General features: G+C 38.5%; 1 protein-coding gene and 1 long non-coding RNA gene across 2 annotated transcripts; one reads left to right on the top strand and one right to left on the bottom strand.

Annotated features, from left to right (window-relative positions):
- The first annotated feature begins 1,330 nt into the window (after positions 1 to 1,330).
- LOC103475708 (N-acetyllactosaminide beta-1,3-N-acetylglucosaminyltransferase 3-like) lies at positions 1,331 to 4,427 on the top strand. Its single transcript, XM_008427514.1, has 2 exons — positions 1,331 to 1,457; positions 2,931 to 4,427. The coding sequence occupies exons 1-2, from the start codon at positions 1,450 to 1,452 to the stop codon at positions 4,087 to 4,089; spliced, it is 1,167 nt and encodes a 388-aa protein (XP_008425736.1). The 5' UTR covers positions 1,331 to 1,449; the 3' UTR covers positions 4,090 to 4,427.
- Positions 4,428 to 12,068: 7,641 nt separating this feature from the next.
- LOC103475707 (uncharacterized) lies at positions 12,069 to 12,992 on the bottom strand. The gene is made up of 2 exons (XR_535354.2): positions 12,867 to 12,992; positions 12,069 to 12,790 (listed from the first exon to the last, which is right to left on the bottom strand). It is a non-coding gene; the product is annotated as an uncharacterized LOC103475707 (long non-coding RNA).
- Between the last annotated feature and the right edge of the window lie 5,229 nt (positions 12,993 to 18,221).

Here is an 18,221-nt window from a genome sequence, read left to right as displayed (position 1 = left end):
CATTGATTTTTTATTTTTTTTTTTTTTACAGCAGACAGCCGCTCCTCTCTTGCAGGTACTGCGTACCCCCGCTAAATCTTTTAGGGGTACGCAGTACCCCGCCGTACCCCCTTACTTTYACCCCTGGGACTATGTAAATGTAAACAAATGTCAGGCAAATGTGTGACCCATCAGGTCATCTCTTCAACATGAATAAAAGCATAATTATACACAAGATTCCATCAGCGGTGCCTCTGAAGGAGAGTAAACAGGTTTACAGTTAATCACAGAGGAGCACTCAGATATGTGAGATTTATTACCATTCGAGCATAATTTGATGTCTGTACCCTTTTCTGTACATTTTATGACTTTGGCAGCAAGAAAACCATGCTAAACAGAAAGCAAATTCATGATTCTTCGCTTAGGGCATACCTTTACCACGTTCCCACGATCAAGAATGAGTTCATAACTTTGTGTGGGGGAGGAAGGCATAGAAAACCTGCCTGAGGCGTGCAGCTACAACACTGGAAGACGCATCACTGCTGGGAAATTCTGCAGGGGAAAAGCCACTCACCTTGCAGTTTTCTCTGCAGAAGGAAAGAAAACTGTTTAAAACTGGATCAGCAAGCTTGGGAAGGGACTAGTTTTTAAAAGAGATGACTTAGTAAAGCACACATGAAGGATTACAACTTAATGTCCAGAAAGGAAATGTATTGTTTTCATGTCTTACCCAAACTCATTATAACATTTAATGTGTAATTTATGTAGCAGAGAGCAATGAACATGTAACCACACAGGTATGAATGATAATTTTCCAATTCTTTTGTTTAAACCCAGAAGTGAAAATGTCCAGGTTTTCAGTGGGAAGACCTGGAAAAGAACCACCTGACATGACAGAAGGATTTGTTCAAGGGTCTGAGTCTAAATTTATTTTCCATTATTATACTTTTGAATTTATCCATTTCACTTTTTATGTATGGGTTTTCTGAAAAAAAAAAAAAAAAAAGGAAGGAATTATCCAACTGATTTTCAAATAATGTGAAGTTACTCTTTCAGTACAAATTATTACTGTATGTTCAAGTTAATGCATTTTTTTTTTCAGGATTAAATCTGATTTATGAAAAGCTTCCGAGCTTTTCATAAATATAAAATATTTAATTGGACTACATGAGCTCAGGACGTCTCTTGTCAAGCAGCTGCTTTCAAAAACAAAATGTTTCCTCCATTTCTGTAATGACAGCAACAAACAATAAAAAGTTCAGAATAATAATTCCAGTCTTTCTTCTTSACAGATTTGTGTGATTGTGTAACATKGCAAGCCTCTCGTCGCCTGACAGACAAAACTCTGGGTAAAGAGAAAGCGTATGACCTCGAGCACAACACTTGTTTCCTGCATAATCTGCCTTGCCCTGCACTCGCATTGCATGTTATCTGACTGAGACCTACTGAAAAACTTATAGATCTACCAAAATGCTCAGGTAATTATTCCTGATTTATTTCATGTTATATATATTTTTTTAATTTTCTTCATGTATTTACCAATGTTTGTCTGATTTGTTAATAATTATTTTTACTTTATATGAAAAGAAAAGATCAGTAAGAGCTGTGGCATTTAAATTATTAAAATCTCTAATTATATTTTATCATACTGTTCTGATTATGAAAGTAATTTGAATAAAGGGTAGCGCTGATAAGTTTTTTTTCCCCCCCAAAAAATTACTTCGTATTGGGGATTCATGGTAATACTTACAAATTATTTTCTGTTATGTGAGGGGTCAAGAGCAAAGGAGAATTTTAAATGTCTTTGAATTTTAATGTCTTTGAATGCTAAAAAACAAAAAAAAAACAAGGAAATGTCTCTTTTAGAAATGCTAGCTTTTCATTTCAGACATTTTTCTATGTAGTTTTTAAACATTGCATTTGATTTTTAGACAGATACAAACTCTCCAGTAGATTAATACGGTTTTTTTGTTTATTTATTTTTTTGTTCAAGCTTTTAAAAGTACGTTTGTTTGCAGTCACGATCTAGAGAACAGATAAAAGTCTTCCTCCAGTTTATGTTTCAAGAAACATTGATTTGTGACTCMACAGGTCTTGGCAGTTTGACAAATATTTTGCTTAGGTTCCCGTAAGGGATTTTTTTTTTTGCTGAAACTGTTGAAGAGAGGAATTTTTGGCAAAGAATCAGATGAATGTTGTGTTACCGCAACACAACTTAAAAAAAACAAAACAATTTATGCATATTTTTTATGAAGTGTCTACATCTGAAACTTTTTGGGTTGTTTTAGCTTTATTATCCTAAATTTCGAATGACATTTTATTTACAATTGAACGTAAGAATCAAAGGGTTCACTCAGACTTTTAGCATGTAAGTCGTATGATGTCAAAGTTTTACTTCTGATCAATCTTTTTCTTAGTCTTTTTTTTTAAATTAAAGTAAATACAAGTCTTAATTTGTAGGAGGACAAAGCTGATGTGTCTGTTTTGTATGATTATCTACACTGACTACAACAATAAATTCTTTCCCAACTTTTGTGACAGTTATCATTGCAATTAAACTGAAAGAAAGTAAATATGTTTGAAAACTATAAAAATCAAAATGAAAAAAGAAACAAAACAAGATTGAAAATTCACGACATTGTGTTCGATGAGGTTTGTCTAATGGGAAAAGGGCGGGAGGTGGTAGGGAAGGTCCAATAATCTTGCTGATGTTTTATTCATAGCTGAAAGTAAAAATCCAAGAGTTAAGGGAGACTTTTTYGTACTTAAATAAYATTAGTTTATTTCAAATACTCAGTTTTGGAGAAGATTTAGAATGRGTTYTTAAATCTCTAAAACCTATACATTTTTTAGGAGTGTGCATATTTTTGAGAGCCAGTTTAAGAAATACGTTGACAWTTGCCAGTTCAGCACTATTATTAATGAGATGTCTCTTTTTTTTKGCATTGCAGGTTTGGTAAAAGACTATTTCAGAGGGAAGTCTGTGCAGTAACCTTTGTGATGGTGGGAGCTCTTCTACTGGTCACTTTGTTTTGCTATTCTGATGATTTCTCCACCTCGGACCACAAACTTCAAATTGATGTCAAAAACTATGACTGTCACATGCTGTCCTCAGTCAGAGAATCCCCAAAAATTGATCCCTCACCAATATGTGAAAGAAATATATCTGTTGAACAGATCCAGAACTTCAGCTCTCTTCCTACTAACATTAAAGACCTCCTCTACTACCGTCACTGCCGACACTTTCCTATGCTACTTGACGTCCCCAACAAGTGTGGTGGAGCCAATGCATCATCTGACGTSTTCCTTCTACTGGTCATCAAAAGTTCTGCCGTGAACTATGACCGCAGAGAAGTGCTGCGCAAGACCTGGGCCAAGGAGAGACTGTCTAGCGGCGTGTGGATCCGAAGGATCTTCATTTCAGGAACGATGGGCACGCGTTATGAGAAGAAAAGACTAAACCAACTCCTCAAGCTGGAGCAAAGCAAGTACAACGACATAATCCAGTGGGATTTCAAGGACACGTTTTACAACCTCACGCTGAAGCAAATGCTCTTTTTGGAGTGGATGGAGAGAAACTGCCCACGGGCCCACTTCCTGTTCAATGGTGATGACGATGTCTTTGCCAACACGGACAACATGGTTATGTATCTCCAAAACTTTGAACGCAAAGGTGGAAGGAAGCACCTGTTTGCAGGTCATCTGATCTACAACGTGGGACCCATCCGTTCGCCACAGAGTAAATACTACGTTCCAGAGCAGCTCTATGAGTCCAAGTTATACCCTGCTTACTGTGGTGGTGGGGGCTTCCTCTTGTCTGGCTACACGGCTTCGGTCATTTACACCAACTCGCACTCCATCCCCATTCTTCCGATTGACGATGTTTACATGGGGATGTGTCTGGCTCGGGCAGGGTTTAAACCGGAGCATCACCTTGGAGTGAGAACAGCTGGACTGCATGTTCCTGGCAGGAATATTGATGAACTTGATCCTTGTTTCTTTAAAGAAATGCTTCTTGTGCACAGAATGCTGTCAGGCGAGATGTATACTCTGTGGCACAGAATTCATGACCCAAACCTTAGGTGTGCCCCTCTCAATTCCAGATTGTAAACTGGATGGGTTTGTTTTTTTTCCCACCACAGTAGTGACTGCTCTAGAGCCAGGCAGGTCCTTTTCTAGATCCAGATCAGCTTGTTCCGGCAGTGGTTTTTCCTCTGAATTTCTCTAGACGAGAGTTTGATTTTCCACTTCCTTCAGTAACTCATACATTTGAATGTACAACCAATTTTTAAAGTTTCTTCACAACATATGGGTTTTCAGTTATGGCTTACAGAAATAAAACTGGCTCAAACTTAGAGATGGTGGGGATATACATATAATTTATTTGATAAATATTATTAAATATTGCCATTATGGAGACCATTCATTGTTCTGTGGTAAGCAAAACGTGTGTACATGATGTAAAGGATGTTGTATGTATTTTAAAGTTCTTAATAAAACAAGATTATGGGTCTGGTGTCTCATAAAATTTATCCAAAGCATCTAAAAAAAAATTTTATATAACAAGAAAAAATCCAGCCAAACCTGAGAGTAATCTTCCATTTCACACGAGATATAAAACTGTCTAGCGAGAGTTTGAGATGTTAAAAAGAAAAGCTTCATGCAAAAAACAAAGATTTAGTTCTGCCAAACACCAACTACACCAGATTGGAATCGAGAAAAAAAAGATTCTATTAGATTTTTTTTACAACATTTAAAACGTTTATTGCCTCTAATGTGGAGCTTTTGGTATTACAGTATCAAAAATAATAAAGACGCTGGTCCTAGGCCAGAAACTGCAGCCTTGCAGCCGATTGCCTATAACTTCTTGTTTCAAAACCATATTGCTAATATCAAATAAGATGCCTTACAGTCCAAGACTCTTTTTAATAAAAATGCTGGACTTAGACCAGATAATAACAGCCCCAAGCCAACTGCCCAAAATCACAGATCCCCAAACCAGGCTGCTAATCCCAGGTTAGCTGCCTCATATTCCTTGACTGATTTTAATAAAGAAACTGTTCGCAGACCAGATGCTGTCTGCCCCATGACCTCTGGGGCCCCAAATTAGGTCCTTTACAATCCTTGACTGTTTTACAAAAGATATCTGCAGAGGGAGAAACTACACATCGGGTTGCATGCAAAGTGCAGAATTTTGCATTTATTTACAAGAATTAGATCAAGTATAGATGGCGGCACAAATGTTTGTCTCCCTTTCTTAAATGGGAGATCAGTTTATAATATAGTTGCAAATCACACGCAGTTGTGCTCCAGAAATCACAACTTTCTAACATCACACAGATTGGGCTGACCACCTGTGGAATCGAAGTCAATGGTCATCTGTAGCGCTAACGTTTGGCTAAAGCAGCGTGAAAACTGTGTGAATTCAACAAAACAACATTCTGGTTCAATGGTTCAAGTATGAGGTTGTGTCTGGGTAGAWTGAGACTAGTCATTACAAAGAGATTATTTTATTGTGTCTAGCCAGCCAAAAATATTAGTCACTGTAATAGCCACATTATTCTCTTCTCTTCTGCTCTTCATTGTGAACTGGTTGTTTGAATACATGTCATTTCTTGTTTTTATTTGAGTGAACTCATTCCTTTATCTGTTGCTTTTACAGACATGTTTATCGTCTTGATCGTTCTAGAACAAGGATGTAAAAATGAAAAGAAAAAAAAACTCATTACACATCATTGCACCGGATACAGCAGCCTTGGCCTTCATCACTGACACGTTTTTATTTTTATGGTCATATGTGGACGTCTTCTTTGTTATTTGTTGGCCTACATAAATCGAAACGCCACCAGGGGATATTCTCTTCATTGTGAGAACTTACTTTTACTTTCAGTGCCTTAAGTCTGAACTGAACTTGGAAAGAAATCTCTTTTCAGCTTTCTGCTCATAGGACCAGAAGGAATCATTTATCTGTAAATGTTTTAATTGAGGAATCTTTATACAGTTTTATTTATGATGGTGGTAACTTTTTTTTCTGTTTAGCTGCGAATGTTTTATAAACTCTGTGTGCTGCTGCCAGTCTTGGCAAGGACTCTCTCGTAAAAGAGATTTTAAATCTCAATGGGATTTTCCTTGTGAAATAATTGTTAATAATAATAATATGCTCAGGCGACAGGACTCCCTCCTGTCAGACTGCCCCAGGGCAGCCGTGTCAACAATGTGGCTTACCACTGTGAGCTTGTGAATCTGTGCATGAATGAGTGAATGACTTAATGTAGCGTGACACATTTTATGATCCTTTTGGACTTGATAAAGCACTGTACAAGTACCGGCCCTTTCTARGTCATTTAGTACTGAGGTACAGCTTCAGCCTGAGTGTCATCTTATAGAGAGAAAAGTATGACTGCATGTCGTTGATAGGAATRCTGATAGACAAAACCGTCGCTTTTATAAGGAAAAGTTCCTTTTAGGGGGTTTAACAAGATCTCTCCATATCACAGTATTTATTGTTGAGGTAAATGCCATCTCGTGAACCCTTGCCAGTTGCAGTCACCAAGGCTTTGCATGAAGAAGTTGACACTTAAATAATTTGTTTGGTAGCATTTTTGGTTTCCAGTATAAATCCAACAGTGTGACAGACAACATTTTGAAAAAAAAATGGGCAAGTACTCCAAGATGCTTAGATCCAAAACGAGGGAGAAAGAATTGCTATACCAACTGCTGGATGGATGTCTAAGGCTACATTCACACTGCAGCCTGGAGTGACCCAATTCCGATTGTTTTTTTTGTTGTTTTTTTTGTCAAATCGGATTTTTTTTTATGTGGCCGTTCACACTTCYAAATGCGATTTGTATGTGTCATGCAGTGTGAACGACAAACCACCTGAATGTGCGCAGTAGAGGGCGCAATAACGTCAGTGTTCTCAGTGTTCTGCCAACCGCCATAAAAAGAAGAAGTGCTCTGTGTTTGCGGTAAGTGAACATGGATGCTAACGGTGGAGCTTAGCTTACACATTTGACGTTGTTGYCCGACCGGACCAGCATATTAACAACTTAATCCTCATTATCGTCCTCCTTKGTTGTTGTTTTTCTTCCCGCTTGACGTAGGACGTAGAATAGTGACATTTAGGTCGCATTACGTCAACAAAAACAAACTGAATTGGTCACTTCAGGGTGCAGTGTRAAGGCAGCYCAAGAGTACATTAAGTTCACAAGAGTCCACTCTATCAATAGCAACTGGGAAATGTCGTACAGCTGACATTTCCCAGTTGTCCCAGTTGAGAGAACTGTGATAAGGTCTTAAGAGATGAAAACAAAACGAAAGGCCAGTGTGTTGAATTTGTGGCAAAAATCTATAAAAATGCTGAATAAAGACATTTTAGAGGCATAAATTTGGTCTTTGAAGTTTTCTTCGAGCTAATATTAAAATCTCGTCCCGTCCATTCCTGCTCTCCCGAAATCAGTATCATGTCTCGTTTTGTCTCAAGGAATGCCTAGTTCCTTGATAACAGAATATCAGGCTATGTGGTACAGGTCTTCAGTGAGCCCCCACAATGCCAGGTTTTAACTGTTAAGGTCTTTTTCACTCCAAAGTAGTTCTGGGTCTAGAGCCAGCCAGATGCTAAAGTAGAGCCGGTTCTGACTGTGTTTTCTAGCCAAAGGGCCAATCATTAAAATACTAAATTGAATTGCTCCAGTTCTCCCGTGGTGTTTGTTATGAGACGGGGTCATTTAGACCCCAGAAGTCTTTTACTCTGTGTGTGGTCCGGTGGGGTTGCTCTGACCCGTGCATACTTTACAAGGTTTTTTTTATTGTGTGTGTGGTTTTGGAAACTGACGGTCTGACGGGACCTCCTAAGCGTTGCTCTAAGACTGCCGGAGGACTACGAGGTAGCTTGATTTTCTGCTTGCTTCAAACAACCACATTTTTTGGGGTGCCTCCAGAAAACTTTCATAGAGGTGACCAGATCAGGCCTGTAAAATATTTAGTGGGGTTAAATTTAATCCTGCCACTGGCCAAAAAATGACATTGTTGCCATCAGTGCCTCTTATTGATGGCTATTTAAAATACAATTTCACTGTACTGTTTAAATAAGTTTGGACTGCATTTGAACATCTCTAGCTCAAATTGTAAAATATTCAAAGTGATCAAAAATCTTGAGGCAAGTCAAGATTTTTATTTTATTTTTTTTTTATCCAAGTTAAAAATCTGTCCTTTTGGTTTTAAACTATACTTTCTGTTTCACTGGCTTCTTGGTATTTCTTCGTGTTGTTTTGTTTTTGTTTTATCTCCTTGTTACTATTCAGCGCTTTGTATGAAAGCGCGTCATAAATAAACTTACTGGTAATATTGTTAGGGACGGAGAATAACAGATATGCACAAACTCAAACCGGAGAATCCACATGCTGTCATTTGATATTCATCAACTGGTCATGCATGGACTGTCAGGTTGGCTTTCATGTGACTTATCTGCTGGATAGACAGATGAGTTAAATGAGAAACAGGCATGGCTAATCAGAAAGAAAGAAAAGCCCAGGGGCAAGAAAACTGAGGGAAGATGACTAACACAAGTATTCAAGGAAATATCTGTCAAGAGGCTTATATGTAAGTTTCTACCCTGAAATGTGAAGAAAACTGCAATCTTCATTATCCACTGTCAGAAAGTCCACTATCTGGGACCAAGACAATATAATTCGTAACGTTCTCAAATGTTGTTGAGAACTATGATGAGATTTAAGTGATGTACAACTGTTTTCTGAATGACTTTGGAAAGGAAAGGAAGATTAGATATAGAYATGTAAGTCATTATGCCAACTTGACTGAGACAAGGTCACTCGAATTAAGAAACTTTCCATTCGATGTGTTTTGAAGGGTGCATATCAATATCCAACGTCTTTCAGCCAGTCATATTCATCAGTTCCTATGTAAGAATAGTAAGAATAGCTTCAATGAAATCACTCAATGAAACRTTCACAAAGCCTTTTTCTGTATTATTAAACAGTGCCAATTGTTGATTGTTGTGTAATTTAATCAATAGTTATTAAAAAATGCACAGTGTCTTGATTAGAAGATGTCGGGTTGATTCCAAGGCCCTTTGAGCAGATTTCAAAAATACATATATATTTTTCCATTCATCCACGAATCCTTTTTCTAAATTTGCTTAATTCACGCAGTGTTACATGGACGTGGACTATAGGTTCAGATTTATTTAAAAAAATCTGTATAACAACAATCTTAAACCTGGGGAATAACATGCCACTGATCCAATCCAACGAATCCTGTGCAACTTATCATGTTTGGTGCTTGATTGACTCGACAAGTAAAACTGAATCCAAGAACAACCATGAGATTCTGGCTTATTGACTGTCGTGTTATCAAAAGTGTATGAATGTACACGGAAATATTCAAAGACCGTTTCTGCTTCTTTTCATTAGCATCACTGAATGAATAGTGCTATGAGTAAGCCTACCGTTCTCCCACCCCCCCAGCCAATCAAAATGCAGAAAGTTACCTGTGATTCCAGAGCAGGAATGCTCCGTGAAAGCTCTGTGATTCATATATTGCGTGTTTTGTGCACGCAACCTAGTCTCCCTATTCTTAGCAGAAAGCAGGGAGAACATACTCAGCACACAGGGATGACGACTCCCCATTAAATGCACCTTAAAGTTGCAGGAAGTTAGATATTTTTATCTTGTGTTTCCCCTTTTTAACAGCACTCTGGTCAACTAAAAACCACCCCTGCTTTTTTTTTTTTGTTCCATGAAAGACTGGCTGCTGCTTTCTGAAACCTCAYAACCTACCAGAGGTTTYCCCCCCCCCCTCTTTTTCCAGACGATGTTCACCTCTTTACAACCACATCTTTACACATCCTCTGATCGAGGACATGCACCATGTCACTAAATCCATCATCTCAAACTGGTTTTGTGGACTTGATAGGGAATCTTTGCCGCTTAATTTACTTCAACGTCTCACCACGGTGAGATTCAGTCAATAAGTCTGAAGTTGTTCTCTGAAAACTAAAACACCAGTGGAATGATTTTAACCTGGGGTTGGCAATGTGAAGAATTAAGACGGTTTCTGACGTGTCAATCAGATTTGAGGATGTGTGKTTTAATTTACAACAGCAAACTGCGATTAAATAGCTCTCTATCCGACACTTTATCAATGCACAAAAAATGATACTCTGATTCATTAGTAAAGTTAGAAATGGAAGCAGAAGTTTGCAGGAGACAGCAGAAAGTCTCTAAACAGAGGGCTGAGTCCAGGCAGAATTTGAAAGCAGAATCTTCTTGTTGTAAATTAACGGAGCCCAACACTTTAGCACTGTGATGCTAGCTTCTCTTGTCATCGGGTTAAAAAAAACSAAATAGTTTAGATTTATGTAGAGCTTAGTTGTGTTGTAATGATCTGTTCCAGTTGCTTCCTCTAGGGGTCGCCCTTGCCTCCTTCTCTCTCACACCACCCGTCCTTCCCTCCCTTCATAGCCCRTCTCAGTGCTCTTTCTCTTTTCCTTCTCCCTCTCAACTCCATAATCAACATCGTCTCTCCAGTATTTTTTGCTATTCCTCCTATTTCTAATTTGATCTCCATTTTGCACACTTCCTGGGAAAACCTAAAGATTTCAATATCCTTGTTCTTATGGGCTCTAGGAGTCCTGAATGAATGAGGCTTGTGGTTTCACGTCACAACCACAAACTTCAACGAGACATTGAAGCTATTTAGAGTTGCTATGTGGTATTGCGCCCCCCTGAGTCCATAAATGCCTCTGCCAGGTTTGCACATTTAAAAGTTCCCGCTCATTCTTCTCGGTAAGTTTGATTACATTCAGCCAGATTTGATGAAGAGYGAACTTCACTTTTAAATTTGTTATGTGATTTATACATGTTATGTATTTTTGTCACAACTGACCTGAGTTGCAGCTCAACTTGTCTTCCCAAATGCTTTTTAGTCTCCTCTCTGTCCTGCTCTGTTTTAATGAGAAGGTGCAGTGTTGGTTTTCTGCCACACGTAGCATTTTGCATGTACACCATGAAATGATCCTTTTGGCCTCACTTGACCGGCGAGCACGTGGTCTGTAGCAAACTGTAAACAAGACTTCTTRCATCTTTCTTTCCGCAATGGTTTTCTTCTCACCACTCTTCCATAGAAGTCAGATTAGTGGAGCGCAGCTCCTCCAGAGAAACCGCAATATTTTCTAGTAGGCTACTGACGTCGCACAGAACTGTATTTATCCTTTAATAAAACGACGCATTTTACTAGCGTGGAGCCTTATCACCTATTACTGGCCTTTTTAAGAAGAAAGTACGGAGCAAATTTAGAAAAAACATGCAGCACAGCCTTTGTGCCATAACACGCCTGTTGTATTTTAGATTTGAGGTGTGAGAGTGCGAAATGACTAAACTGAGTGCGTGCTTATATTACCCTATGTGCCACCTTTTATAGAGTCAGGGTTAGACAGATGTCTTTAAACCCATGAGTGATGACGTGCCGAGCCAGTTAAGTCAGAATGCAATAGCCGTTGGATGAAGGCCTTGGAGACTAGACAAAACCTGATGGCAGTGTGCACGACAATGGGACATTTCGAGAGCCTACAACTAAAAAGCTTAGAAAAACTACTTTCAGCATAGWTTTTTTGTTTTTTTGTTTTTTGTAGGTAAAATCCACTAATAATTTTGTATCTCATGAGCATGAAGTATATAAATAAACATGATAGTAAAGCATCAAGTTGTAGTGCAAGAGATGGAATCCAGCTGCAAGCTGCAAGTAGCTTTTCTTAAAGCAGTGTGTGCTACGTAGGACTTTATTTGCATCACTGACGCTAATGTGGTAACGCAAGTAGTTGGTTCCTGATGATATGGTGCAACTTRGGCACTTCCCAAAACCTAAATTACAATACACCTTCTCTTAGTGCAATAATGGGCTTACTGACACAAAGTTCAGATCCCGTAGCAAGATAGGTGAAATTTTAGTGCAGCTGCATTTATAAACGTCAAGAGTAATTGCAGGAAATGCAAGACAGTCTGATAAGTGTGGTCTATGAAGAGTCATAAGACGGTTGGAGGAAAGGCTGGAGTTTGCAGAAATCGCATGCGCTCACTGATCATTCACTTTTATTACAGGAATTTGATGCATCTTGACTTTTTATGTGTGCACACTGAAATGAAGAAGCTCAGCAGAAATGCCATGTGGCTCAGGGAGGCACTGGGCGCTTCTCTTCTCCCTATAAGCTACTTTAGCTGTAGCAGGCACACATGCAACCACGCTGCATGGTTCTGCGAAAGAACCAAAAGCAAAAAAAAAAAGAACAAAAAGAAACAACTACGACAACATTCTTTAAAAAGCCTTACTCTCTGTTGCCTTTGATGTTACAGAGACACATTATCACACAGCAGTAATTTACAGTGCATTTCCATTTTACTCTCGTTTGTACCTCTTCCAACATGTACGGATGTATAAACTGGTTGCTGTTCTGTAAGTTTACAAATGAGAAAGTTTCACAAAATAAATGCACGCAAAAAGCTGCATGCAAGTTAAATGAAGTTTGCAAAAAAAAAAAAAAATCAACTTATTTCCAGGCTGAAAGTGGAAGCCTAGAAATACATCATCAAACAACTAATCAGGCTGGCAGTTCTTCAACGCTTTTCCACGCCGTGTTGCGGCCGTTCTGTCTGTGCAGTGACCTCCGTTTGTTGAGAAGTGACACCTCACTTGGGGTATTTGACAAACTGACACTCGCTGATACAGAGTGTCCAACTCAGCTTGTCAAATACACTAAGTGGGGGGCCTGATCGCCGGAGAGAACTGAGGACAGGCTCTGCGGTATAAATGAACAAATTACTTTTGTCGGCACAGATAAAATACACCATAAAACACCGAGGTCAGATGCATACCTTGTTTGGGTTTCTCCATCCCTGAGCAGATAATGTGCAGAAGACCTTAGCTGTCGACCTGTCACCTGCCTGTGSCGAGTTTGATGAGTCGGAGAGCAGCAGCGGCAGCCGTCTTGCCTCTGAAGAGCGCTTTTGCAGTGATGACACTGAGCACAAGATAGTTCGTTTGACCACTGAACTTCAACGCAGCAAAGAGGAAGTCAAAACAAGGAAGATAACTGCAAAGCTAGCGCTCAGGAAATATGTGGAAATAAAGTGTCAACATGTCACAGTTGTGAAATGCTGCTGAATGCTTTAATGGCTCAAAGTTTTTTTCCGTTTTTGAGACAGTAGTTTGAAGTGGGTTCAGTCACCGTTTGGCGCCTATTTTGCGTCGTTTGCTGTGCTAGTGTGCCAATGAATGCAGTGACTGCTAGAGGGAGGTTTCTGCTGCTCTTTTGTGTTAACTTGAAGTGTGAATGATGTTTAATTGAGTTGGTACAGTCACCTTCTGCTGCTTGGTGTTTGAATCTGTCAGGAGCATTAAACTGAGAAAACATCGCTCACATTGGCATRTACTCTTTCACACCACACTTCTTTTTTTCAGCAACTAAAACACACTAAGCACAATACTGTGAAACTTCCTCATATCACTCTGGGCCAGCACACAGTGAGTCACTTATAAGACTTCCCTCTGCAGCTACAACGCTACTGTAATACACACACACACGCACGCACACGCACACACACAGCACACACACAGCAAGTGAAGTGCTACTGAATTTGCTGTAAAGCAGACTAACCGAGGCAACAGGGCAGATTATTCCTGATTGGGATGTTCCAAAACAGGCTGCAGGGAAAAGATGCCCAAAGAGAATTAGATTATTATCTCATGATGGGAACCACGTTGCTACAAGTCARTGAATGCATCTTGAACATCTTTCAAACTGAGCTAAGCTGAGGTTTCAGYGTCTTTCTTTAGACCTTCGGCTGCTTTTTCACCATATTTCAGCCCGGCGTCTCAGCAGCTTAGGAGTAATGTGGGTCTGTTAAGACGGCAAATTTCAAACTACAGTTGAAACCAAAAACTTACATACAAGACACACAAAAAAATGTCTTTCTTCAAATTCATAARCTTAAATACAAAACTATCTTGTTTAACAATGTGGAAAAGCTCAGATGATTATGTTATGGCTTTGGAAATCTCTGACAGGCTAACTGTCACTTTTGAGTTAGTTGGACACACCTAWGRATGTATTTTAAATCCACACTCMGAAAACAAAGTTTMTTTTTTGACACAGTTGGAATGCCAAAAGAAAAATTGCCAAGATATYGGRAAGAGAAGAGTGGATYTCCACAAGTTAAGGTCCTGCCACTCAGGAAGAAACCTTTATTTCTAAAGAAGCATAAAAATTCAGGCAGAGAAGTCGTGGGTAGATCTGAAGAGACGTGTGTGAGAGAGAAGGCCTACAAACCCAACTCGGTTCCTCCAGTTCTGACAGGGGAAATGGACCAGAACTCCTGCAAMGTATCATGAGAAGTTTGTGAAAAAAAAACAAAAAACAAAACGTCAAGTCATAGAATTATGTCCTGACGCTGACCAAATGCTAATAAACTTCTGAACTAAATATGTTCTTGCTGGGTTTGCTGGCATTTAGCAAAGAGAAATCATTTTTGGTAAATATAACTGACCTAAGACAAGAAATTGGTCTGATTATGCTGTACATAAATATCTCTTTTCGACTGTATCATGAATCCATTCGCTCTCTTCTGATATCTGAGGTCAGAGGTAACAGGTCCGGCAGTACCCACCCCCCAGCCCCCCAACCTCCAGTCCATCCTGAAGGATCCCAAAGGGATCCCGGGTCAGAGGAGATATAAAGTCCCTCTGGATTACAGACGGACGTTTCCAGAAAACCTCCTAAACCAAATCACCCTGAAGGCGCCCCAACGAAATGTCTGAAAACTTTGAGCAATCTTGTCTGTCACATCAAATCCCAATGAAATACACTGAAGCTTGTGGCTCGGTGACGAAAGGTTCAAAGATTTACAGGTTCTCCGAATATTTTTGGCTTCACCATTGAACATAACCAGGATTTGGACCTGAACTGTGCAGAATGCAAAAAAAAAAAAAAGAAAAGTTATGCATCAGCATTTGCTATCGCAAGTTTTTGAACAGAAAGAAGCATTGAGTAAAACACCCAAAGATGTGTACATCCTAACATGATGTGAGCTGATATGACTAACAGGGCGGCTRGAGCAGAAGAAGAGGCAAAAGTATAAAAAGTTGTTAACATTTTTTCCTCTGGTTATCTTTACTTGCACCAGCTGTTATTACTTTGTCATTGTGGTTAGGTGCAGCATGTAGATTACTGATAAAGTAGAAGAAGTTAGCTTCAGACTAAACTCAAGAAAGGTTCTGAGTATATGGTTACAACACAAAACTAGAGCTACTTGTAAATAACAAAAGCAAAGCAATATATATATATATATATATATGTTGTTAAAGCCCTTAATTCATGGAGAAATGTCTTGAGATTTAATATCTTCTTAATTAAAGCAGCTTTTTTATCTTACTGTGAAACTTGACACGTCAAAGAAATGTAGGTTTATTTTTAAWGGGTTATTTGACAAAAGTGATGTTTGGTGAGCGCCAGAATGAAACGTCACRGAGAAGTTTTATCGTTAGTATAAAGCAGCAAACTAACAGACTGACTCATTCTACTTAAAACACTTCACACTCTGTTAATTTGGTTCAGACAATGCATCTTATCTTAAAGCGGCAGTTTAGAGTGTTGACCATTTCAACACTCCTTTTGAGCCACTTCTGCCACAGGCATAGGGGAAGTTCAAGAGGAAAAAAAACAGCATCTCTCTTTAGTGTTCAGTTGTTCAATTTCCTATTACAAAAAGAAAAAAACTGAGGAAATATTTAGGTAAAACATTTATAATAGCACTACAGAACTTTTAGTATAAGTTTGTTTTTCTCTCTTTTTTTATTGTACTTGCTTTTATGCATTTCTCTGAYAAAGTTTTAAATGTTGGCACCCAGCCATGCATGCAGTAGCTTTAGGCTCTGGAAGCATGCGCTTAAAAAAAACAAACAACAACAAAAAAAATCGGAAGAATTTCCACAGTCTGCACTTTCCTTTAAAGGGTTAAACTGTACCAAACAGAGAGTTTCTTATTTACCTCGCCTGCCACTTACTGAGTTTGTTGTACATTTGAGTTTTGAGTCTGAATCTGACTGTTTCTAATGGGATTATTGTCACACTGCTGTGTGTGACATTTGTGGGAAAAAAAAAAATAGACTGAGAGATTGTTTTTTTTTTCCCGACTGAGCTGTTTGCAGAAATATAGTTTGCAATGCTTTTGAAGAAGATGCACAAGTCTTAGTGGTTTCCTCTTGTGTTTAGTGGTTGATATGTGTAGGTCATAAACTTCAGTTTTAGTTTTTAACTAAACTTTAGCCAGTTAAATGCAAAGATACATGTTGAATTTAAACTACATTTGCGAGCTACATGAAGCTATTCCTATTCCTTTACATATGCATTGCGTCCAGAGAGTCTGACTTACTTGCTGGCTTTCAAGTTGGTTATAATAGAACTTCAGACTTTCTGACACTCTTTTTTTTAAAGTGCTGTCACACCGTTTCTTATTTTGTCACATTTATTGGGACAGTGACGAAATAGAGCACAGTTTTGTGAAAGAGAAGGTCCCCAAACTTTGGGGACGTTTCTGTGTCTTATGATGCGTACCTGTTTCGTATAGCGTGTGCGTGTTGGGATGAAGGGTGTAAAATGTCTGCATAGCTCAGCATGAGCTTAAGTATTATTGTTATTACTATCAGGACGTTGCTACAACATGTGGATAGATAATAAGTCAGCTGGCTTATCTGGAGACCCCAACATCGATGCTAAAGAAAAGGAAGTGTAAAGATGATGCCAGGGCAGAATATGTTAAGTTAGATGATTGAAAATAGAAGTAAATACGTGTCTTTCTGGTGTGAAAATKCTCCTAGGAGTGTCCTCCAAGCGTTGTGACTAAATATAGTGGATATTAATAAGCAGCAGTTTGTCATCWGCATGCGGTCATTAAAAAAGACATGTTTTTATTTTTTGTTGAATCTGATAAATACCAAATATGGCACCGACACAAAAGAGCATTTTAGCATCAATAAGATGATTTTGCTAAAAAACCATCTGATTAAAATGTATTTGAATTTCAATTGTAGGATCTTTTGCTGTGTCTGTAACTTTAGACCAAATCCAAAAGATTCTGTATCCTGCTGGTTTTGTGTTCTGAATTTGCCACTTTTTTTTCTTTTTCTTTTTCTTAAAGACTCTTCTTCCTCACGCTCTTCATCAGTTTTCAGTTTTAGGGTGTGAAACTGTGTTTGTTATTCAGTTGTCCTCATCGTTTTGTCTGCAAACATGGTTAGCAAAAACTATTTAAGTCCAGCTTCTAAATGTTGKACTTCAATACCTGTTTGATTTGCCAGTTATATTATTATCRTCAGGAGAAATAAGTCAGCAGCAGGAGTGCACCGTTTTGCAGATGACGCCATCCTTTAATTAATTGAGAGGCATGCTGTTGTTATTCTTCATATTGCCTTTCAGCTGCTGCAGGCATTATTGTATCTTTTACTATTTGATTTTCAGGGTCCATATTAGGCATTTAGATTTTTTTTGTTTGTTTGTATAAAGGGTTATTTTAGGCTTTTATCATCTTAACTTATCAGTCAGGAAAGAAAACTAGCTCAGACTAACTGTTTGACATTTTTCACWATGGTGACATTACTTACTCCGCACCTGTTTCCATTCTGTATTGTTACTATTTAGTTTTTAGTACAAGTTCATCATACACAGCACATCAGGGTGTGCTTTATTTTTTTTGTTTAGGCCTGAGAGGCTAACAGAACTGCTATGTATTTCAGTTCTCAACTCTACTTTTGCGCAGGCCTGCAGTCTGAATGCAGATTTTCAGTTCTTGAATCTCGGTTTCTGTAGAATCTAAATGYATTTAACGTGTGAAAGCCGCTGTCTCTGGAAGAGTTAAAAGCTCTTTTAAAGACGCCGTGTGCATGTTATGATTTTGACTCGTTTTCTGTATTTTTGATGTCTATGTAAAYTTCAASCTTGTAAGTTCTACTTGTCGTACCTGCTTGACCACGTCTCCCCTCAGAATAAAAATGTTAACCTCAAGATACATAAATGTTAAAAACAAAAATAAAGATCTAAATAACTTTTACACTGATTAAACAGATGTTATGAAGATGAAAAAAAAATGTGCCATGTTGAAAATAAGCTAAAAACCTTGYAAACTTCCGCTGAGACTGAATTCAACTTGAAATGAAATGAGCCGCCTAGTGGAAGA

The sequence above is a fragment of the Poecilia reticulata genome, linkage group LG14 (assembly GCF_000633615.1).
Source record: "Poecilia reticulata strain Guanapo linkage group LG14, Guppy_female_1.0+MT, whole genome shotgun sequence".
Taxonomy (NCBI): Eukaryota; Metazoa; Chordata; class Actinopteri; order Cyprinodontiformes; family Poeciliidae; genus Poecilia; species Poecilia reticulata.
The sequence above is the reverse complement of the archived record's forward strand: the minus strand, read 5'-3'. Positions and strand labels throughout refer to the sequence as shown.